The 23,921-nt window shown below is 43.9% G+C and overlaps 1 protein-coding gene across 12 annotated transcripts in view; it reads left to right on the top strand.

Annotated features, from left to right (window-relative positions):
- mef2cb (myocyte enhancer factor 2cb) overlaps positions 1-20,615 on the top strand; it is a 64,532-nt gene extending 43,917 nt beyond the window's left edge. For 3 of the 12 annotated variants that reach the window (XM_037483613.2, XM_037483615.2, XM_037483617.2), the window contains 8 exons: positions 7,072-7,215; positions 7,418-7,555; positions 9,907-10,087; positions 10,883-10,930; positions 15,529-15,701; positions 17,042-17,171; positions 17,379-17,514; positions 17,819-20,615. In XM_037483613.2, the coding sequence (XP_037339510.2) occupies positions 7,072-7,215; positions 7,418-7,555; positions 9,907-10,087; positions 10,883-10,930; positions 15,529-15,701; positions 17,042-17,171; positions 17,379-17,514; positions 17,819-18,161 (1,293 nt within the window). In that variant the 3' untranslated portion in view covers positions 18,162-20,615. The remainder of the gene's footprint in view (positions 1-7,071; positions 7,216-7,417; positions 7,556-9,906; positions 10,088-10,882; positions 10,931-15,528; positions 15,702-17,041; positions 17,172-17,378; positions 17,515-17,818) is intronic. The other 9 variants (XM_062562374.1, XM_037483618.2, XM_062562370.1 and 6 more) reach the window with 9 other exon arrangements.
- Positions 20,616-23,921: the final 3,306 nt, after the last annotated feature.

Here is a 23,921-nt window from a genome sequence, read left to right as displayed (position 1 = left end):
GCGAGCAAGTCTGCTGAGTTCCTTTTTTATAGACACCTCTTTCACTTCTTGAGAGTGGCTAAAAGCAACATGACAAATAATGCATATGATCTACAGTCTCAGCATTTTATTCCACATCAGACGCCGGCTGCGGAGAAAAGCAGAACCTCAGACAATAAACTAAGTAGCACTTGGATTTCTGTCAGAGGTGTTTTTTAAGGTCAATACACTGAAGCGGAAGTCTGAGGTAGGCACACAACAACAAAAGAGGTTTTAAAAATAGACCAGTTGAAATGTGCCAATATGTGGTCCCTGTGGTGTCGAGCGGTGAAAAAGGCAGGCCACTTCTGAGGCCACGCTGCCAAGAGCCAACGCTTTTCCATTACACCGCCCCGAAACAATTCACGCCAGCCATTAAGATGAAATGATGCCTTGTTCTTTGAAACTATTTCTGGAAAATCCCGAATAATGAAGATCTATTTTTACAGATAGCATTCCCTGCCCTGCCTAGAGCCCCCCCCCCCCCCACCCTCTGGCCTCAGCCCCCTCCCCTGCCTCGATTACAGCTTCGGACAGGGTGTGGAAAGTCAAGGGCACAGTATAGAGTTCAACTGACTGGTCATTGTTACTCAAGGCCTCCCTCAGGCTCCCTTTCCTGCTGTGGCACCGCACGATAAGAGACTGAGAGACAAAAGACGATAAGTGACGATTGGTGGAGGGAAGGGGAGGGGGGGGGGGTAAAAAAGGAATAGAGGGTCGCTGGAGCTTTACCCATTGCCACTCAACCAGAGCAGGACTTATGTTGATGAAACCATAACTATCTAGTGGTGATTTAAACTATGTATTTCAACTCTTCATCTGGTGCATTCAGATAGAGCCATGGGAGAATAAATGAAATATGCTCATATGAGGTTACAGTATGTTAAGCAAGTACAAGAGTGTTTTCCACATACAATTAAGGCCTGGCGAATTGATCTTCATGTCAAATCAGAAATACATAGAGCCACATTCTCCTTTTTCTCTTTAAAATCCAGACAAATTATGAAACTGGAGCGTAGACAGGATGGAAGATGGGTAGGTTGGGGTGCAGACATAAGTACCCTCTTTATCCAGTTTCACTGAGCTGGCATTGTGTCTCATAATGTCTATCTGGGTAATTATACAGTGTAGTGACTAGTTTGAATGACCACTTTGTTCCCAGGGCAGGGATGCTGCTGGAGCAAACAGTGTTGGATTCTGACATTAGACACAGTATTTGTCTATTCCATATGGGAAACACTGCACCATCTGGTATTGTGTTATGTACTGGCAGGCTAAGACTGTCCGTCTGTGAGTGGGCTCTCCTTTGCTCTTCATAACGGTGTGTTTTTAGCAACTCCACCATCACTATACCTAAGTTTTGAGAAATGTGAAGCGACCTTGCTGCGCACAGTCCCCTTTGTCTCTCTCACTTATACTCTTAACCCTGCTCTCAAATTAGTGCTTCACTTCTCACTCCCTGTTTAACGGCTGGTCAACCCAGTATTCCCAATAGTCATTACATACACAGTTAGCCAGCATTATTACTGAACACGCGACCACTTTGCAAAGGATGATGGATCCCAGGCGCCAGCCTTTGAATCCTGATTATAGTGCAGCAGGGCACCAGAAGTAGGGAGCTTCAAAGCCACCAGCCCATTGATGCATAGTTTTTCAAACGTCGCCTCAACCAGTGAATACGGATGCACAGATGATGACAGGCTGTGATTTGGGGGTCCCATTCCTCAGATCGGTAACCTACAAAATCAACTACCCCCCCGCCCCACCCCTCCCCTCAAAATGTTGCTCACACACACACACTGTGTAGCCATCATCCGTGGGCATGCCCCTCGACATGGTCCTGGCATGTTCAAACCACGCTTCATGAAACTGTGGCCTTTTTGCCTTTGGTCTGCCATCTGCTTCCAATAAGCTAAGCCAGCCTGATCCCTCTGATGTTTCCTCCACTATGAAAAGCAGAGAGAAAGAAAGAGTGAGCCAGGGAGAGAAAGTGAGGGCGAGACACAAAACGAGAGCAAGTCAGAATGATCCAGACAGACAGAAAAAGAAATAGAAAAAATAGCAAATCGGAGCTCTCAAACATGCTGGTACTCGATCTGTGCCGCCTGCAAGGCCTCCCTGTGTGCGCTTATTGTGCAGTAATGCTAGGGGGGGGGGTCCTCATCCGCAGCAGCACCACTACATGGTTACATCCATCTTGTGATTTGTAATGTGCAGGAACACCACTCCTCCACACTGCTTCACCCTTACTGACACCGACCAGCATTGCTCTTTCCCTGCTCTGACAAAACTGAGTTTGCTCCTTGGTCACGTGACTTTCCGAACTGTTCCTCTTTCTGGGATATTTTTACCCTTAAACAGTCTAAATCGGACAGACCAGTCAAAGGACATATGCCGTAGACTGTTTATGGTTATAACCCATTCACACATGTATACATTGTCTGATTTTACAATGATGATTAGAATATTGTAGGCCTAAACTTTGGAGGACCTTTTCTTTATTTGAAGATTATTTGTGAGAACTTTTCCATTGTAATTAAGTTTTCCGTCCTAAAATGGTACCGCAAGGTGCTTCTATTGTGATGCATACGGTAGAGGCACCTTGTGGTATCATTCCACCTCAAAATGCTCACATATAGTGACAGAAGGTTTGTATAAATTGCCCGCTGTCAAGTTGTGAGTGACTCAATCTCTTATAAACCAATTTTAACATTATGACAAACAGAGGCTGAGACCCTTCTAGGCAAAGCCGTATATTAACAATTTTATTAATTTAAGAGCTTATGAAATAGGATTATCCACAAGTGGCACGGACTATAACGCTTTCATATTGTACTCATGTGTCGGCAACTTGTTTTTCATCGCCTGCTGAAATATACTGTAAACCATAAACTGCTCCATTTATTGGGGAAAATGCTTTGTGCTTTGGTGCTAAACCATCTTCTTTTACAAGTCTTGGGTTTGATTACAATAGTATGTGTATTCTGAAGACCATTCAGTGCTGGCAAAGATATAAAAGGCCTATTATAACTAGCTGTTTTTGCAGAGTGTTTTTTTTTCTTTTTTCGCTGAAGCTGTCAGCCGTTGGGTTGAAGACATTGAGAAACATTCACTAGCCTCGCTGTCGCCAATAGCCATAAACACAATATTGAATGTGTCGTACCCTTCAGCCACTGCCAAGATAACTGCAGAGGGGAATGGTCAGAAATGACGCTCTTTCCAAACACAACCCATCCACTAGTCCAAGTCTATCAGAAATAAAGATGTGCCCATCAAGCCAACAATGTTTTGACCCGGCTTCTGCTGAGACTCGGCAGCAGCACTGCGGCACACGAGGGGGGGAGGACAGAAGTAGGGAGACAGAGACAGACTGCGCAGCAGACTGAGACAGAAAGATGGGGGCAGAAAGATGGATAGAGGGATAGAGAGGGCGAGCAGGGTGGCAGAATGCCGAGCAGACGGATCCTGGTATGGCAGGAGCTCTGGGCCGGCGTCAGCTGTCCCCTGTAGACCCCCTGGGGCCACCCTGAATTCACACCCAAATACTCTCCGCCGCTTTTTTTTTTTCAAAAGCTACACAAAGTTATTACCCGCACACTAAACTATGAAAGGAGTAAATGGCTGGATCTTTTCCTGCAATTAAAATATCAAAAAAAATAATAATTCTTTGACAGATGTACTAACGCCGCGCAGTATGTAGTATGATCGGGTCCCCTTGTGGTGCACACCTGAGTCTGATTCTGTCAATCCAGCCCCGGCCGCCTTACTCAGCCTTGCTCACTGTAGTCCTGTAGCCCATCTTAGCCCATCTTAGCCCAGCCTAGCCGAGGCTGCAGAGCTGAAGAGTAGCGCGTGTCTAAATATGTAGGACGCCGTGTCTATGCGGGGCCGGCTTCACACAGGCCCTGTGACAACTCCAGCCATGAGGGAGCATCATGAAGAAGGAGTTTAATTAGGAGCAAGCCTCCAAAGGGGCCACAGAGTAAGACACAGAGCCAAGCAAGCCTACACAGCTTATTTTGCAGTCTCTCTTCTCTGTAATGCGTTTTCTTCTTGCTTGTATTTTCTCACATATAGCATGCCCTTTGACTGCTCACATGAGCTGCATTTCCACATGTTCTGTTGGGTTAGACTGTACAGGACATTTTATTTGAATCCTAGCCTTCTTTCTAGTTTAAAATGAAGTGACTGACTAAAAACTCGATAGATAATAAAAAACAGATAGATAGATAGATTGATAGATTGATAAAAAATAAAAGGGACAATGTTTTACTTTTTGTCATCAGAAGCATTACAATTGCCATAAATGTGGACAATGCTCTATAAAAATGCTTTTGTGCCAGCAGTCCTATAGAAAGAAATTATATTATTTTATTCTCATATTATTTAAATATGAGAATGATCATTTAGGGAAATATTTTGTGCAAAGAATTCTCGGAACAAGTGATCTGCCCCAAAGTGTTTTTGCTTAATCCTCATCTTATTAGCATATTCCCCAAAGACTATATTTTCATGCTAGCTCTACAAACCCCCAATGATCTTATATAGTCTTGATGTCATTGAACAAGAGCAGCCGTCCATGAGCCTGTGGCGCCGAGCCATGAAACACATAACAAATTCAGGGCACAGATTAAGCAATGAGCTATTAGAGACGGATATATAGGAAGGCGAAAGGAGGGCGGTGAGGTGGAGAGCGCAAGAGTGAGAGGCCCTTCTATGGCTCTGGGAGCACTCCAGCAGATCTGATTGGTTGGTAGCTCGTGTGTCAGCCTTTGGCAACAGGTGCGATGTCTTTAAACAGGTGGGCATAACTGGGATGAGTGGCATACCGTCCTTGTACCGCTCCCTCAATGTGCTGAGCCCCGATGGAAAGCTTAGCCTCGGCCACATGCTCCAAAGTCATATAACACCCGTGGCCTGCAGCCAATCAACACCCAACGCAACCACTTCCCAACCCTACATCAGACTACTAGTTCTGTTGCCCCATATGGGTGTCACCTTAACCCCGTCCTCCTCCCTCAGCAGTGCCCCCCTGCTATTCTTCCAAGAATGGAAATGAATCTCTCATGAATTCAGCTGGCGGCGGTAGGTGGTAGAAATCTGTGCAAGGAAGAAAAGTTTTCTTCCCTTGCATGCATTCTCATGTGAACAGAAGAAGGCCATCGGTTCAGCTCTTGTCAGCTCGATATGATGCATCGCCAAGGCCAGAACGAAACTACACCAAAGAAACAGCAAAAGTTTTACATCTCACGCCTTTGCCAAAAAAGACAGCATGCTAAACCTTTTCAACCCCTTTGTTCTTTTGACTCATCCACCTCTGATGGAGCAAGAGTGCCTGATTCACTGTGGGTCTGTTAGAAGTCAGATCTCCTGCACCGCCTTGGTTGATTTGTTTGGTGTGATTTCCTGAAGCCTGTCAAAGATGTGAGGGACGCTTTCAAATTCAGAATTCCAGATATCCACTCTGGGGGCCAAGTGAGGATTCAGAGAGAGAAGAGGAGAGCCAGCAAATGTTGACACGCTTACAGTAGCTGCCTCGCCACGAGACGCCTTAGGATTCAAACGGTTATCTCACACACAAAAGGAGCCCTCTAAGTTCACTAAAACCACACTCGAAACAGGCCTTTGTTGTGCTGACATGAGAGATGACTGGATTGTTATTTGTTTTCTAAGCAGGCAGATCGCTCCCTGTCACGTTGGCTGCTGGTTGTGATGGAGGAGCTAGCGCACGTATCCCTTCTGTGAGTGAAGACAAACAAATGAGAGGAAGAAGTTCGCTGAGATTAACTTATCTTAGCATCTATCTTCCTCCTTGCTCCTGCTCAGTCTCTCTTGTCTTTTTTTTTTTTTTCTTGACGCTAGCACCCACTCTCACACACCCACACATACGCAGACTCATTCCTCTCTTTCCCATCCCACACAAAGACACACGCACACCAGCAGACACATACACACTACAACATATACACAGAGAGAGAGAGAGAGAGAGAGAGAGCCCCGCACTCTTGATCAGCATCAAATACAGGGTGTGCTAAAGTAAATTTAATTACGTCTGTCTGATATGGAGCTTCAGATGAAAGTAGGAGAGCGCGGTGTGAAGCGACGACGGCACAGACAGGAGCAGGCCCGTGATATTCCGCCTGTAGACTAATCTCCTTTATTAAAGCCAGGAGGAGAGGAGGAGGGGGAGAGGAGGGTGAAAGCAGGCTGGAGAGGAGGGGGGTTTGGGAGGGTGGGGGGGGGCTTTGATGAGATCTCTAACTGTCAGGTACTGCACTTTTTTTTCTCTTGCGCTGTGTCTTTGTCTCGTTTTAAGCCGAATGAACACAGCACCTATCGGTACGTGCCTACTTGCTCAAACAAACACACCCTCGTGCCATCACACACAGTAATGTCCTCTGAAACGTATCCCTGTTGTTATGGTTGTCAACAATATCTAAAAAGGGACCGAGGCAGTTCTCTCCCTCGTGAGCTTTCTTTGTCTGTGTCCCTCTTCCACTCGGAGGGAGTGCGCGCCGCTCTGCCTGGCTGCTGTTTTCTGGCCTCTTTAATGGGGGCAGGTGGCCATCAGGTGGCCAAAACAGAAACTGCCACTTGTAAAGCACATATACCACGGTCACAAACTCAAGTACCTCAACTGCATTTCACTTCTATTTCATGAAACACTGATGATTACGGTTGTAAAATGTACGACTTTTCCTTTTCCTTTGTATTTATAAGGTTTTAAGGTCCAATGATTTGTTATTTGGGGAAGAGCTTGATCAGTTTTAATGTAACGTTATTAGATGTGATCAAGTCCTTTGTGCCATTTCAGTGTTTTCTTGTTCAGAAAGCAGCCAGTGTATCCTGGCATCACCACTTTTTCATTTAGGTTAGAATGATGATGAAAAAATACTTTTTACGTTTTCTATCGTTAGTGCTTAATGTTTGTATGTTTTCGAAAGGGTACATCTTCATCGTTTATTAGTTTTGGTCCCTCCCGAGACGTTCACTTGGGTCATGTTCCCCGTCCCAAAACCCTTCAACTATATTGTGCAACTGCTGTGTTTGCAGACATTGAGAAAGAAGGGCCTAAACGGCTGTGACAGCCCGGACCCCGACGCAGACGACTCGGTCGGTCACAGCCCTGAGTCCGAGGACAAGTACAGGAAAATAAACGAGGACATTGATCTGATGATCAGCAGACAGAGACTGTGTGTAAGTACCTCTTGTTAATCCCCGAACCTTCTTCTCACCTTTATTTCCTTTCTTTCCCCCCCCCCCCCCCCCCCCCCCACGCTTTCTGTCGCTTCGTCCTTGTCTCCTCGTTTTTTTTTTTTGCCATCTTCCTGCCACCCATCTATCTGTCCCCTCATTTGTGTCTCCCTTTGTCCGTCTTTGTGGTTGTGGGACCTGGCAGGCATTAAGCAAGAAGGAGAACAAAGGCAGCGAAAGCCCGGAGCTCGAGACTGCTCTCCTCCTCACCCCAAGCACTGAGGAGAAATACAAACAGATTAACGAGGAGTTTGATCACATGATTAAAACTCATAAAATACCTGTAAGTACTGGGTGGACGCCACGCCGCATCCTCAGCAGGCTAACAAAATGCTGACTTGCCAGTAACTCTTGAGCTAACCCAGCTAACCACCGTTGTTTGCCTCTGGAATAAATACAGAAAGTGAGAGGGAGACAACAGTGAATTGATATTGTATACTTACAGTAAAAAGGATTACAGTTGTTTGATTTTGCTTGATTACAGTTGAGGAGCGGTCCTCTAATTTGACACAACTGTAACCATAACTAGCAAGCATTACTTCTGTATGATTGCAGACTTTCTCTCGTGACAAATTTCAACCTTACTGGGTTCCCTCCTTGAACCCGTTACCCACAATGTCTTGCCTGGTTCCCAGGGGAGGTGTGGTCCGTGTGCGCCTTTCCTGCACCAAAACACAGTACTCCCGTAACAACATGGACAGGCATTGTGGCCATGAAACAGCAGCAGAAATCCACAAACTCTGAAGCATATCTCTGTACCTCTCAAAACTGAATCATCTCCACTCCATCGGAATAATAGAAGACAAGGTCTTCAGTAGCCTAATAACATTTCTGTTAATAGACCTCAAAACATGTAAGCTGCTGAATCTGTATTTTATTGTGTTCATTTTACAAAAGAATCGAATCCATTGCCAGTGGCCAGAAACCACAAAATGAAGGCCGCTCTCCATGTAAACTGAGCCCGCCCTTCACTCAGAAAGCACCATATTGGAATGGTTACAGGGCCGTAGCCTTAAAAGAGAAAGAGATAATTCCATGGTACATCATTTAGAAAAGAACAGTAGTGTCTGAGCCACGTGGAGCAGGGGGAGATGTGGTTAGAAGCAATGCAAGGGTTGGTGAGCTGGGATGGCGTGGCGGCGTAGGGTGGTTTTGGGATCAGAGCTGGAAGGGGATGGGGGTGGAACAGCAGGGTGGTGGTGTCGGGGGGGTGTGGGGTGTGTGTGTGTGTGTGGGGGGGGGTGTGGGGGTTTCTGCAGACAACAAGTGGCAGTTCAGTGTGTGGTCAGGGTGGCTGCCAAACACTGGGCCTCTGGATTGCAGGAGACTGTTGAGGGGAGAGGCGAGGAGGAAGATCAGTGAAAACAGGAAGGATGGCACCAGTTAGAGGACAGCTCAACGACTGGGCCCTAACACCCACCGAAGGGATGTGTGTGTACCCAAATTGGCACACATTGAGACAGTGGCCCCACGCTTAAAAAGAAACCTCACGGGGAAGTCTCGAGGTGTAAAACCTCCAACAACGGAATCCAAAATGAGAGAAATGACTGAAAATATTGAACAAATTTAAGCGCCTCACTTAAAAGGGAGCTGCAGTAAAAGCCAAACGTTTAGAGGCCCGCATGCAGTGACACAATATTTGCCGGCAAAAAGCGGCTAAAGCACATATTCCACTTACAGACCGATGATCCCCCCCCCCGATGCACACCCGCCATGGCTTTGAGACACATGGCAGTAATTTTAGGCCCTATTTTCTACTTCCTTAAGCTAACATGCAGGATGAACCACTTCCAGGGCACTCCCTAGGTTAAAGCCAACTGACACAATAAACATGACAAACTAGACGCCTGGGGCCGACAGGCTACCTCTGCCCATGCTCCTGATGAGAATGCTGACTGATCTGAGTCCACCCCTTAACAACACTTTGCCTTAGCTCCATGTTAGGGATAAACAAAGGATCCCTAATTGCGTTCAATTCTACAGTCCTACAGCTACTTTTGCAAGAAACATTGCTTGTTTTTTTAGTGAGGTAAAGACCAACTGGATTATCTTTAGCTTTTTAAGAACATGAGGATGCCATTGGCTTTCCTCCCGTTGAGCCACATCCTTCTTATTTCTCTAATATAATAAACCGGCAATGAGTGTCCACAACTTAATATTTCCAAGTCAGCCTTTTGCCGCCACAATGACACATTTCAGGAGATGTAATGTATACCAGTTTTAGCTCAAGTTTTAGTGACTTGGGAGAATTTCTAACCAATCATCATGGGGTCACTTGAGTAACTCTAGGAGGAGTGTTCTGGATGCGTACCCTTTCATTTCAGTGCTCCCCTCCACTATACATACTTGTCTCATATTTTTAGTCTTTGTCTCAGTCTTGGAAACTGTTCTTGTCGCTGTTGTTCGTTTGTCCTTTCAAACTTGGCTGTCCCTATCTTCTTTCTTTTTGTTTTTGACTGTTTCAAGTGCAGATTGCCAAACAATTTAAATTCCTTTGTGTTCCTACAGTGTTTCTGAATTGTGTGTTTCTCTTTTTCAGTGTCCATTCCTTTGCTCGAAGGCCTTGTTTTAGTTTCTCATTACTGTAATCTAATCACAGTTGTTTCTTTGTCTCTTTTTCTGTCTCTTTCTCAGCAGGCCGTGCCCCAATCGAACTATGACATGTCTGTGTCCATTCCCGTTAGCAACCAGAACAATCTCATTTACAGCCATCCCAGTGGTTCCCTAGGCAACCACAACCTGTTGCCATTGGCTCACCACGGCTTACAGAGAAACAGCATGTCTCCCGGAGTTACTCACAGACCCCCCAGTGCAGGTAACACAAATAGGACCTCTGATGCACTCATGCACCCACGTACACGCTTTTATCCAATCTCTCTACCTTCTCAACTCTGTGTACCCTTCAGTGATGCTGATAGATACAATCTTGTGTGATGTATTAGTTCACAGCAACCTGCAATACCTCAAAGCAGTGAATTAATTAATTTCAATATATATATATATATACATTCAGAGATTTCTCCCTCAGTACTTATTTCAAAGAAAGTTGAAGATTTAATAACATATTTAATCGTATTGCTTTAATGTGAGGTTCTACACATTGGATGTCTAGTCATAGAGGCTTTGAGTGGTGGCATATGCAAATCTAGTCTGTTGGTTTGTTATTGTTGTCCAACGTCCTTTTTCTGTCCCTCTGGTCCGAAAGCTGCTGCCCACACCCTAACCCTGTCATTACGACTCGATGCTAGAACAAAATAAATATGAGTTTTGGCGCTCGCAGCATCCACACCAAACCGCGCATGTTCTGGACACTCCCACTCTTCCACCTCGCATGGCTTAAAAATAATAATGTGTCATTTTTCTTGGACGACAGCTCGACGTATCCACTCGCTGTGTCCAGTTGCTCCGAGTTGTACGATTTGAGTGGGAAGTTGTATTACTTGGTGGTATCATGATGTACTGAAACAGAAATACACACAAAATGGATTGTGATGAAATTGAGTTAGCCTCTAAAAGGCCACCTAGGTAAGAGACAGGAGGCATCGGGTATGTTGCGTGGGCGTTTATCCTCTAATGGTTTTCTCTCTTTCTCCTCTCTTTCATCTTTCAGGTGGCCTCATGGGTGCTGACCTCACCACTGGCGCAGGCACCAGTGCTGGTAAGAATGGCCTCCTCTTCTCGCTCACATTGTCTGCTATCACACATACACCCACACACACACAGACGCATACATGGCACTCACTAACCCACTCTGCGCCATAAAATGCATGACTAATAGTAACCCAAACCCACGTGGAGACTTGTCCATGATGTGTTGATGTTAGTGGTCGCGGAGTTCATCTGGGAATGTTTGCCCAGTGCTGGGGCTGCGACACATCCTGCCTGCGTTCTGCTATAAAACAAGTGTGGGCGAAATGGAAACAAAATCACACTAAATAGTGAAGCACCAAATTGAATGACAGGCCGTCAGAAGAGTTTCTTGACCATTGAATGTTTTCTTGAATTATTTCTGTTTCTCTGTGTGATGAGCCATCTCTTCCTTTCTACCACATGTTAGATTTGGATGATAATTCAAAATGTCAACACCCCTAACTACCATTTGGAGCTTACACAAATCCATTACAGAGTAACCACTATCATATGTCTGCGACCAAATGAATTCAATGTTTGGAGTGGCTCACCATGCCGTAATGATCATGTGGACCATATGTAAGGAATCTTTTGTGTTAGCTTCTGTGTCCATGTATTTGTCCCTGAGGACATGTCACGCGCACGTTTACGCCAAAGAGACTCGATTCAACCGGGTTAAGTTTTACAGCCCTGACCTACTGTGCAGAGTGTAAAAATTGAGAGTGGGGGGGTAGGGGGGGGCAGTCAGAGGGGTACAGCTGGGCAGCCTTGTCTGGCCCCTAGGGCTCCATCACAAAGGCTCAATGCCTGGCTTCTCTGTCTGGTCACTCATCACACACACACACATACACACACACACACAGACAACAGGACCATTTGTTGTGGCGTGTGTTTCGGCGACGGCGTGCTGCAGAGCATGCTTCAAATGTAGCCTTTGTGTAACCGCGGCGAAGGAACAGAGGCGCTCTGTGAGAGCCGCGCGTCGCTCAGCAGCGGCGAAAAACACGACGTGGAGAGAGAGTCATGCGGGAGCTAAAAGATTCCATTCAAAGCTCTCTTAAATCTCATCCAGAGGGGGGGGGGGGGGTTAGGGGATAGGGGGAAACCCCAGTGATGAATATCCACTGATGGTGGAAGCATGTGTGCAAAGCAGAAACAGTGGGGGGAACACAGATGGAAGTGTTCGGTGAACTTGGTCAGCCGTTTTAATGATGTTCCTCTAAGTGACTCAGTGTGAGGTGGTCCAGCCGCTGCGGCACCACAAAGTCCGTTTAAATGTTCCCTTTTCTCCTCACAGTAAGTTTTGATGAGCTGATAGTGCAAGCAGTTGTCTGGCTTGTCTATGAGTGTCTTAAGTGGCCTGGCCCAAGTTGCATAGGAGGTGCCTTGCATATGTGTGTGTGTGTGTAGTGTGTGATTCAGAGATGCACATAAACATAACACCTCTTATGTGTCTCAGATGTCATGTTGCACTTATGGAGACAGAAAATAACAGCTGAAAAGAAATTAGCATTGCCTTGGGTCCTCCTGTAGTTAGGAGGGAAGTTTAATCACACAACTATCAGCAATGTCCTCAATCGGGGAATTTACCTGATTTAAGTTTTACAAAACTCATCTCTGGAAAATGTCTTTTAATGTAGCTACTAATGTATAACTATTAATCTCTGTGCATAATTGGGGCATTTTACTGAGTCCTTGTGTCGCTCCAATGGAAATATTATGTGGATGTGTACGTGCATTCGAATGCTTGTGTACAGCTGGTGGGCAATTCGTCATCACCTTTTGCTGGCGTGCAGAGAGTGCAAGGTGAGGGACGGAAGGTGAGGCAAGGAGAGAAAGAGAGCTGACGAAGAGAGCTGCGGACTGCGGGCCCAGCTTGTAAAAATCTTCCACCTCCATTTATGCAATTATGTAGCTGTCGCCTGGGCTCCGATCAGCCCCGTGCTCACCAGAGCGCTGAGAGGAACTAACGAGAAACTCAAGCCACCTCTCAGCTTTATCACGCAACGATTACTCCCCCAAATGGGTCGCGCGCAAACTGCATCTTGAAGACATCTCTGGTCAAAAACAAAAAGATTTACAAGCTAATGGGCATACATGCAAGCAGTGACAACAAGTCGGCTCCAGCGGATCATACAATGCTTGTCTCCGTCTTGGCAGCACCTCACACCAACTGTTCGAGTGTTAAGCGTCACTCTGACACCTTAGTTCAGTTGGAGAATTCAGGGTCGAATGCACATTTAGCCAAACCGCAAACGGAAGAGTGTGTGTGTTTGGGGAATAGAACGGAGTGCGCCTGTTAGACCACAACAGGACATCAGAAATTTGTTCAGTAACAGTAAAATGTATGAGTTTAACCACACACCTCTCCTGTGTGTGTGTGTGTGTGTGTGTGTGTGTAGGTGTGTGTGTGACAGAGGGAGGGAGAGACAGAATAAAAGCTCCAGGTTTTTTTTGTCAAACACATGTACCTCAAAGAGCCAATGAGTTATCAACATGTCACCTATAGAGACAGATCGTTATCCTTCAGTTTTGACCGCAAAGTTTACCTCCACACCTCAGAAATAGCCGAAAGCTGTTTATCGTAAGCTCAGATCAGATGTTGTTCTCTTTGTGTGAATTCAAAACTGCAGAAAAACAGACTCCTTGCTAAGATGCGTTTAAATTTGGTACTTCCTGTGAACGGTTGACGCCAGCATGCGCCGCACCTCGACTGTGAAGAGCAGCATTTGAAGAAGGGAGTTGAAAAGAGCTCTACTGGTTTTATAGTTGCGCCAATGTGAACGTCTTTAATTCCAAACTCCTAAAAGCACGGCGATCGAGCCGCAGAATAGAAGGATTTGAGTCGCAGTTCTTGCCTTGTTAGCTTAATTAGCCAGTGATTTTACTTTTTAAGAGCCTAAGGACTGGTCTCTGCCACTCATGATCACAGCCATCCAGCACATAATTGACTGGACTGCAGCCAGCTCCACGGGGTGGCAATACACAGATGTCTGATTAACAGTCACCAAGATGAAGTCCGTGTTATCATGACCAAAGCGTGTATTAATGTCTCTCTGGAGCTCAGCGCCTTTTTTTTAATTCATCTGTACAGAAACACCGATGTACTTCCTGCTGAGTTATTTACAAAAGTGTGTGTATGTGTGGTGTGTGTGTGTGTGTGTGTGGACGGGTGTGGGTGTGGGTGTGTTTTATGTGTGTTTGAGGTCTCATTCATCTATCTCCACATGCACCCACTCAATTCCACAAAGGACCAGCCACGAGAATGAAAGAGCGGGAAAACTGAAGAGGCAGCTGCCTCCTTGCTAATGTGAAATTGACACTGGAACTAAGAGGGTCCAATACAAAACACACACGTGCATTCATATGCACGATCCGTGCTTAAGGAGTCATGCAGCATGTCTCGTGGAGTTTCAAGTCTTACTGTGCATGTGTACTTTCAGCATGACAGTGGAATGTCACTTGTGTAGAATTTTGCAATTTCTGAAAGTTGTACACGGCAATACATGGAATATCACACAAATTGCAGGTTGTTAATATCGACTTGTAAGTGCTCACGCATCATACATGGCGGCAAAGGCACAAACACGAACACACTCCGGCAGTCACACGCGCTGTTTTTCTCATTTTCTCTCACCGCTAGCGGTCGTTTACTCTTCAGATTGATCAAATTGAGCTATTGAGACTTTTCATTTCCAAACAACACAAAACCTCGCTCTCAAATTAAACAAAGATCAGCGAGGGAAATTGCCCAGGAAGACATCTGCATCTCATTTTCCCCTAGAGTATATGATTAGGAAATTCATTCATGTCTAACGTATAATTCCTGCCCTTCTTTCAAGTGGGAACGTCCACACAGTGGCCTGTGTTCCACCCCTTGGAAAGCAGAGGGAAAAACAGCCTGTGGGATTGGGTTAGAAACAAAGACTACGTTCCTTGCAAGAATGCTCCACTTTCAGTTTTTTTTTAATGATCTGCTTGGATTTTGCCCCACCGGTTTTTAAGGAGGAAATGGGTGCTGCGCTTGGTCCTCCGTATTTAGGGGACTGAACTGGTGGAAACCCCAAGGCAGGGTCTTTGTCTGGAAGAACCACACATGTGTTTAGCTCTGATGGCCAAATGATAGGTCCCATCCCTCAGTGGTCTTGCTACCCGTAATTAGATGTTTTTACACGATTCACTGGCTGTTGCAGGACACATGTTGCCTTCATTGACAGTGACAGAGGTGGAGGGTGAGGTCCTCTCGAGCGGGTGCCTCCTTCGTACGTCTGCCAAGCAAACAGTGGTAATCACCGAGGCAAAAAACAGAACCCTTGTTTGACTGTCTGCCTTGCCAGTGTGTGCCACTTTCATAAAACACCATTTATAACTCCCTTCAGAGTGGTGAGCTAATAAAATGTCCACCACAGGAAGTATAGATGGGGGCGGAACAGTGAAAAGGAGCTCAAAGGGAAAATCTAGTCCTGCAGTTCTTCATCGGGCTTCATTGTCATGAACAGCAGGATATCCAACATTTATCAAACTTCAAAAGCAGGTCTCATAGCATGTAGCTGTGTCTTTGTTTCAAGTGCCATTCAAGTATATTTAATGCTTCTCTCCCCCCTCCCCCCTTGTTTGCTCTCTCAGGAAATGGATATGGAAACCATCGCAACTCACCAGGTCTGCTGGTGTCTCCAGGTGGCATGAACAAGAACATGCAGACTAAGTCTCCCCCGCCCATGAATTTAGGCATGAACAACCGCAAACCTGACCTACGTGTGCTCATCCCTCCCGGCGCGAAGAACAACATGCCCTCCATCGTGAGTAATCTTTCAATACCGCTGGTGTATATTGGGGATGGGGGGGGTTTCCGGGTATATTTGCAGTCGTGGATTACCTGTCATGTTCCCTCTGCTGCTTTCATCGCTTTATATCAGACTTGAGGTCGATGAGATTGTCCTTGGACTTTTGTGTTTCCATGTTCTTTGGCAGCATCTTAAAAAAATACTTTAGTCCGAGTCTGATATACTGTCCTTTATATTTCCCCTTATATGTCCGTATAGTGTTACATTAGCCCCTCATATTTCTCCGCTTTTTCTAGTAGGAATGAGTAAAGTCACAATAGCATTCTCTACTTACTTTCCTATGTCTGTTGTCTCAATCTTATGGCTGCTCCTTCCCTAGATGCGCCACTACTTCCATTAAGTCACACTCATTAATTTGAATCTATTACCCTCCCCTTTTAATGCCGTCAGTCTGAGGATTTCAATCTGCTATTGGTAAGTCAGACTGACTGTCAGATTCAGAAATCTTAAACCTTAAAGATTTACTATTAAGAGACGGTTAAGACAGTTCTTGGGAGAATAATGTGGTTTTAGAACTGAGCGCCTTGCAGTCACCTTGCAGTCATCTGAGTCTGACATCCGGAATTTAATTCAATTTTTTTCCCTCACTACTGAAGTGTTCACATCAACCAACACACGTTTTTGGGTAAAGCCGTCTTGACTCCAGAGCAACTTTAACCTTTATTGTTTCTGACTCTGTAGCTGAAGGCTACAATGTCCCCCGTTAAGACGTTTTGTGAGGGCACGTAGTGCCATCCAGTGGTGCGTTAGAGTAAAAGCAGCCTGGCCTCTTTTCTGCATTAGCCGTTTTGACCCTACTCTTTTCAGCAACATACACAAACTTGAGTAGCACACATTTAGTTCACATCTTTTTTGATAGAATAAAAAATAATAATAATTCAATTTAGAAACTCAGAATAGACAGAACAGCACTTTTTTATTTTGCATGAATCCACCATTATTATCTGCCCCTGTGCTGAGAAAAGTGTCTCTCCCTTGCCGTCGCTACCCTGAGTTGCCTTGGAGACCGATGGCGTTACTATAGCGACAGTGGGCCCTCGGAAAGGGTGGTAAATGATAGGGTTGGCAGGGTTCAGCCGTACCGCATGTCAAGTGATTAATTTCTCCAGAAGTTGGCATCAAATTCATTCTATCAGCATCTGTTGAGTATAAGAAAGAGATTATAGAAAATGAAAGACAAAAAGTTTCTTCATTTCTTGTAGTTTTTTGTTTGGTTTTGTCTTAGAGTTGGTTTATATGTTCTCAAGCCTGTTCCCTCTCTCTTGCTCTCTGTGTCTTCCTTTCCTCTGTCACAGAACCAGAGAATAAACAACTCTCAGTCTGCTCAGTCATTGGCCACTCCAGTGGTATCAGTAGCAACTCCCACACTGCCAGGACAGGGTATGGGCGGTTACCCGTCTGCCATCTCTACTTCTTATGGTACCGGTAAGTACCGAGTCATATCAACGTGGTCTAAAATACTTTCAACCTGCACACATTTCCCAATTGTGAATATAATACATTGGTTGAACTGCAGAGGGCGCTACTATCTACCAGAGTACAGGAGCATTCATCAGAGCTCTCCTCTCTTGGCAACTTGGACTCTTTTAATCCTCCTCCTGCTCCCTCTTTCTCCTGTGTGTTTGCACACAGAGTATTCCCTGAATAGCGCAGACCTGTCCTCCCTGTCTGGCTTCAACAGTGGCAGCTCCCTTCACCTCGGCTCAATGAGCGGGTGGCAACAGCAACACCTTCAGAACATGCAGCATTCAGCCCTCGGCCAGCTAGGGTGAGTGCATTGAACTTAATTAGAGGTGTTGCGCTGTTGTGAAATGCATGATGTAACACATGAATCACAAGAGAGAATTTTTAGATACGCCCGAGACTCCCTCACTGTTTTCAACTTCCCCCCCCCCGCAAGATCCAATATAAATGTCACAACTCCCTGTTTTCTTGAATATGAGTTTGTGTGTGTATGAGTGTGTGTGCGCATGCCGGCGTGCATGTTTGGTTCTGACAGATTGCCTTTAAAATCACTTTGTTTCTTGCTCTGTAACTCTGTAACCCCTTTGCGTGTCCTTTCCTTCCTACAGAAATTGCTCTAGCTCTCACTTATGTCAGGGTTCAAATCTCTCCCTGCCCTCTGCTCAAAGCCTGCACATCAAGTCCGAACCTGTTTCTCCTCCTAGAGATCGCACCAGCAGCACGGGGGGCTACGGTGGGGTGCCACCTCCCCAGAACCCCTCGTCCCGCCAGGACTCGGGACGCTCCCCTGTTGATAGCCTGAGCAGTTGTAGCAGCTCCCACGAGGGCAGCGACCGCGATGAGCACAGGAACGAGTTCCACTCGCCTCTGGGACTGGGCCGGCCCGCAATGGATGAGCGCGAGAGCCCCTCCATCAAACGGGTGCGCATGTCAGAAGGATGGGCGACATGAAAGCTCCGGCCCGTCCCCCGGCACTGCCCCGAGTTAGCCTAAGCCTCCGGCAACGCAGCGTAACGATGCCCCCCCCCCCCCCCCCTCTCCCCGCCCTGAGTCAGCTCCTCCTCCTCTTCTCATCTAATATCACGAGTAAGCACCCAACCCCAAGGCCTATCTCCTTTTATCTCGTTAACGCTGAAGGAATTTAAAAGGGACAGCCCTTTTTCTAAAATATGTTTGTAATTTCTTTTCCTTTTTTTTCTTTTCTTTTTGCTGAGTGTGTGTGCTATACATATTGACATTATATAAAGCAGTGGGGTGTTGTAATGGGGGTTTGGGGAGGGTGGGTGTTGGCTGGAATGGCATCTGGGGTATTTCCGTTGGGGAACTATGCATAAATTGTATTGTGTGTGGATAAAAAGAATCACGTATGCATATATCTTTACACGTGAGTGTATGTGTACATATATGCATATCAACAAATAAACAAAAAAAAATAGTCAGGTACTCTGTTTCATAAAACGTACTTACACTTTGCCTCAGCGATGACTAGTGACAAAAAACAAAAACAAAAAAAAAACATCAGAGTGAGTGTGTCCAATGGAAAACACCTTAGCACTTGAGTTGGACAAACAATACATGTGTACAGTGTCAGTTTCATGCTATATACCTTCTCTGCAGTTCTCCCTTGCAAAAATGTGTGTTAACATTAGATGATGTCATGTTGCAGGTTCAACGTATTTATGTAAATAGAGGGTCGAGGGGGACAGGACAGGGGTCAAAAGTTGCCAGACATTACAAGATTTATTTACTCACTAAATGAAAAGCTATTATGCAACATTTGAAGAATTGTACAGGTAAACAGGCAGACCCAATGCTAGAGGCGTGGAACCTTTGATGATCTTAGCGCTCCCCTTAACCACCGGAGCTGAGCGAGGACCAGCCTTTGATCTAAGAGCTGCGTTCGTGTACTCAAGAAAACTCTGGATCTAGTATTAATATTCAGTATTAATGAACAAAAAAAATTTAAAATAAAAAACAATTGTACGATACACTCGCTTATATTTTCATATGAAAGGAATACAATGCAAAGCATTTTTGTGGCTTTTTGTAGTTTCTATAAGCCAGAATGTGTTTTTTGATAGCTTTGCTAATAAGAGAAGGATAGTTTGCCCAGAGGGGAATTGACGGGGCTTTGCTGCCCTAAGCCATTAAAGACAGACTGAGATCCAATGCTTTGCTGAACTGTTTTATCTTTGTAGAGGTTTGTTTTTAATTGTGTATTTCTAATTATATATAATAATGGTAAAATTAAGATTCTTTAAAAAAAAATCTGTGAAATTAACATGCTTGTGTATAGCTTTCTAATATATAAATATATATACTAATGATTTTGTTGGTTTCTTAGTGGAGTTTCTATGTGCTGTGGCACATGCTGTCTGGTTGGTTTCATTTGAGCCCTGAACGGTGTTGTTTGGGGCGTGTATTTAGTCTAACCTTCAAAACCAGCTGGAAAGCATCGCTGGGCTTTGTGTGACGGAGGAGAGACAGGCCTGAAAGCTAAAACACAACCTGCTAGTGGAAAATGTCATTAGAATGGAACTGGGGATGACACAGAAATAAGAGTTGACACATGATGATGTGCACGATTGTGATAGTGACGAGGAAAATAGGACCCTCCATCCATGTCTAGATGTATTTGAATGCATCAGATAGTTCATCCTTGGCCTTATTTATCTCACGGCATACGTTAATCCTGTGAAACTTGTTATTGGCAGTAGCAATGTTCAGTTCAATTCCAAATCTTCTTAGCTTGTGTTCCAGACGTCTCACAAGCCCTGACACAATCAGTACCATTTTTCTTTTGAATCATATTTATATGTCATTTTATCAGTTTATTTTTGAGTAACTACCCCAATAATATACAAACCTTAATTTGATTCGGTGTCGTCCTGTGACACCTCATGTTCCACTCTTCAGAACAGGGTTCCACATAATTTACCATATTTCACACGACAGTTCAGCGTCAGATACACAAGGACTAATTGACCATGCTGGTATGAAAGAAGCACAATTGTTTATTTTGAAATAAATAGCTGTTTAGATTTACTCTTTTTTAAACAATGAAACTAGCCACACATCTCTCTGCCTCCCACTCCCGTATCTGCTGTCACATAAGTGTTATAATATTTCTATGTGCATATTTCATGCAGGTTCACTATGTTGTTACTGTATACAGTCTGTGTAGTCAAAAAGGGGCAGAGCCTCTATATGGTGTTCTTCTCTTTTTTTTTTATTCAATACAAAATGGTTAAGAAAAAATGAACATGATGTTTCAGGCAGCAAAAGTGTGGAGAAACCAAAGCCAGTGGCATTTCTGTGTTGTAAACTCAACTTTATTTTCACATTCATTTATGGTTTTTGCAAGCATTGAAACAAGACAATAAAAGAATTTGCTCAAATGTACAATCGGTTTCATATTTCAGTCAGTCAAATGTAGCTTTCGATGTCGATGTTATGTTGCTCAGTGCATTTAAAAGATTATATCCAAGAACGTATTTTGTATTCACAATTTGCTCAGATCAGCAAAATCATCCAGTTCTGATCAAGTGAACACATGCTTGCTGCCCACTTGATCAAAGCCACCACACGCTACCATCCTGCTGGCTCACTCATGGAAATAATGACGGTTCATTGCATTGCTGTAGTTTCGACAATAAGTTAACTAAAAAAAAAAAAAAAAAACTCTGTATCTTTTTTAATTGTTTTATTTGAAGGCGTTCTTCATCATCATCTGTTGACCAGTTGTTGTCTTTACTTATAATAGGTCAAATGTTGGTGCCTCAGAATTTACCCAGGCAGTACCTCAACTGATGTTTTGAGAAGTCACTTGCAGTGAAAAGAGGAGACTATAGACCTGTACAGCCATGTGTAATAACCATGTAATACCATTGCTTAAGGTCCCTACATTCACCTGGGATACGTTGTTGCTGTGCCGTGTTTGTGGTTTATTTAAGTTGTATCCGAAAGCTAAAAAGTACATTTTTTTTCCGAAAGACTAATATGTTGAAATGCTTAAAAAGTCAGTATGTAGTACCAAATTTAGCTTGCATAAACCTGAACATGGTGGAGGTTTGAAACTAATGTTTTCTGGAACGCGAGAGCGGCTTTCAGCGGCATAAGCTGGCCTTTGTCGCCACTTGAGACTTACGATGGCATTAAATTAAATCCACATCTCTGTAACTCAAGATTCAGCTTTATAGTGGAAACGTTTGGGGATGAAATCAAAATCTCATCTGCTGGAGGGGAAGGCTATTTGTATTTTGCAGGGATTTCAGTAAAGTTGCTGGCTCTCTTAGTTACCCTGATGTGCCTTTGTGTGATTTCATTGTGTTTGACTTTTTTCTGCATGCATCTCCAAACTATGGATAGACTTTCAAACAGAAAATAAAAATGTCAACATGAAAATACCCCATCAATGAAAACCAGAGTAAGGTGCCAGGTAGCACCTCCCTTTTCATGTTTATTACATTGAAAAAAAAGACAATGGCGCCATTTTCATATTTGTTTCCTTCCATTTACATTCAAAACTATGACTTTCTCATTAAACAAATATTCAATATTAAAAGCCAAGGTCCATCTCACTTAACAAAACGGTGCATGTCCCTAACAGTAATTTGCTTATCAAATTCCACTTGCATTCAAACGATCTAGGCCTCAGGACTGTCTCATATTACAAACGAAGAGTGAGTCAGACAAGAAAAGGGGAATGAAATTAGAAAGAGTCATGTCCTTTATTTTTTTTTATCGTGTCAACATGTAACGATCGCGTGTGTTCGTCTGACGCACACAAGATGCAGTGGAGCTTTCAAGAACTGCGTATTAAAAAATAACGACAGTGGATGTCACCTTTTCTTATGAAAATGGAAGTACGCGTGCATTTATTAAGAGATAATGGTGTGATTAAATGACGGTGTTGAGACGCAATCACTGCTTATACAAATTAGGGTCATTTGATGCGAGCTGGGGGTTTGATGCGTCATTAACTACTTTATTTTCTGCTTACATAATGGAACGCAATTTTGATTTTTTTATTCACCCATTTTTCAAGGGTTTATCCTTTCTTTTGAGTTAAGATATGTTTTCGTAATAAAACATTCCCTTTAGAAATTCCCTGCAGTGACTTGTTTGTATGATATTGGTGGCTTCATAGTTATTGTTTGGTTTTTCGTTAGAGTATTATACATTTATGTGCTATACACATATTTTACGTGATAAAAATATATACAATCACATCGATTATATATAGAGAGATTAATGATGACGTATACATTATATGATTGTATACGTTCACATGCAAGAAACAATGGTAACAAAATGAATTTAAAAAATCTAAGAAATATCCATGTTGTCATAACGTCTCTTCAAAAGGGGGATCTCTATTTGGATGTTTTGTTCCATCCATCCATCTTCAAACCGCTTATCCTGCACTCAGGGTCGCGGGGGGGGGGGGGGGGGGGGGCTGCAGTCTATCCCAGCCAACTTCGGACGAGAATGTTTTGTTTAATTTCATAAATATATCTAATGGAACTAAGAATACAAATACCTTTATTTTAAGCGTGAAAACGATCGAAGAGAACAAAATAATAACGCAGTTAGATCCTTTCCCCGTTTTCTTTATGCTGCAACCGAAAATAATTCCCTTTAAAAACCATCCAATGATTTAGGGCACTAAATTGGTAGTTCGTGTGCCATAAGTATTACTGCAATAAATGTAAACAAACGAATCATGAATTCTAAGATCCCTCGCGTGTCACTCACAGGTTTGAATTAGGCCGCGCTCCACCCTCTACCTCTATCACGTTAAGCTCCTCGTGAGTTTGAAGGGTTAATTTCCTGTCGCCAGTGTTGGATGAACCACAGGTTCGTAGATTCAGTGGAGGTAATGTATTATGGGTGACATATAATCGATTGTTACATCAGATCTAAAAATTTCCTCAAAAGGTCAGGCTGATGCAAAGCTCGTCCCCGTTTGACCAAATCATGCCAATCACTCGTTAAATGCTAGAGATGCAAGGCCACAAACGATGAAGAAGGTCAGAGAAGAACAAGGCCATTTCAGTTTTAATCTAAATGCCATTACAAAAAAAACAATGCAGCATATTTATATTAGCCAGCACAAATATTAACGAGTACGCCAGAATATTTTTTGCAGAAAGCTGAACTGCAACTGAATATCCGATTTAATGCCACAGCAATCATGTGTATCCGACTGGGCTGCGGCAATTTAGTCTTTTTTTAACCAAAAAGCAACTGCATTTAAATAGTGTGCACGTGCATACACTGGGTATGTAATTATGCATGCATTCATTTGGACGTGGAGGAGCGGCGCCAGCAAGTGTCCATATTGCCTACCTCCAGCGGAGGGGGGGGGGGGGGGGCATTTGCATCAACGTTCTCCAGCACCACCGCTAGATGTCACCATTTAGTTGTCTAGTCAACGCCCCTTAACCCTCACCGTCCTCATCCTCAGTCTCCTTGTTGATTGAACAGACGTACATTTGCCTGTTAATTCTCCACTATCAGCGTAATGAAACTAATATCATGGTGAAAGTAAATGTCATATATACCTTACTGACCATTCAAATCTACACGTTGTTGTTATTGATCCGATTTTTAAAAGAAGTTGAAATCAATTGAAATAATGATAAAAATAATAATAATAATCCGAAGAACGTTAAATATAATAAATTGATAATATTAAAACATTATTTT

Source organism: Pungitius pungitius, chromosome 5 (assembly GCF_949316345.1).
Source record: "Pungitius pungitius chromosome 5, fPunPun2.1, whole genome shotgun sequence".
Lineage (NCBI taxonomy): Eukaryota > Metazoa > Chordata > Actinopteri > Perciformes > Gasterosteidae > Pungitius > Pungitius pungitius.
The sequence above is the reverse complement of the archived record's forward strand: the minus strand, read 5'-3'. Positions and strand labels throughout refer to the sequence as shown.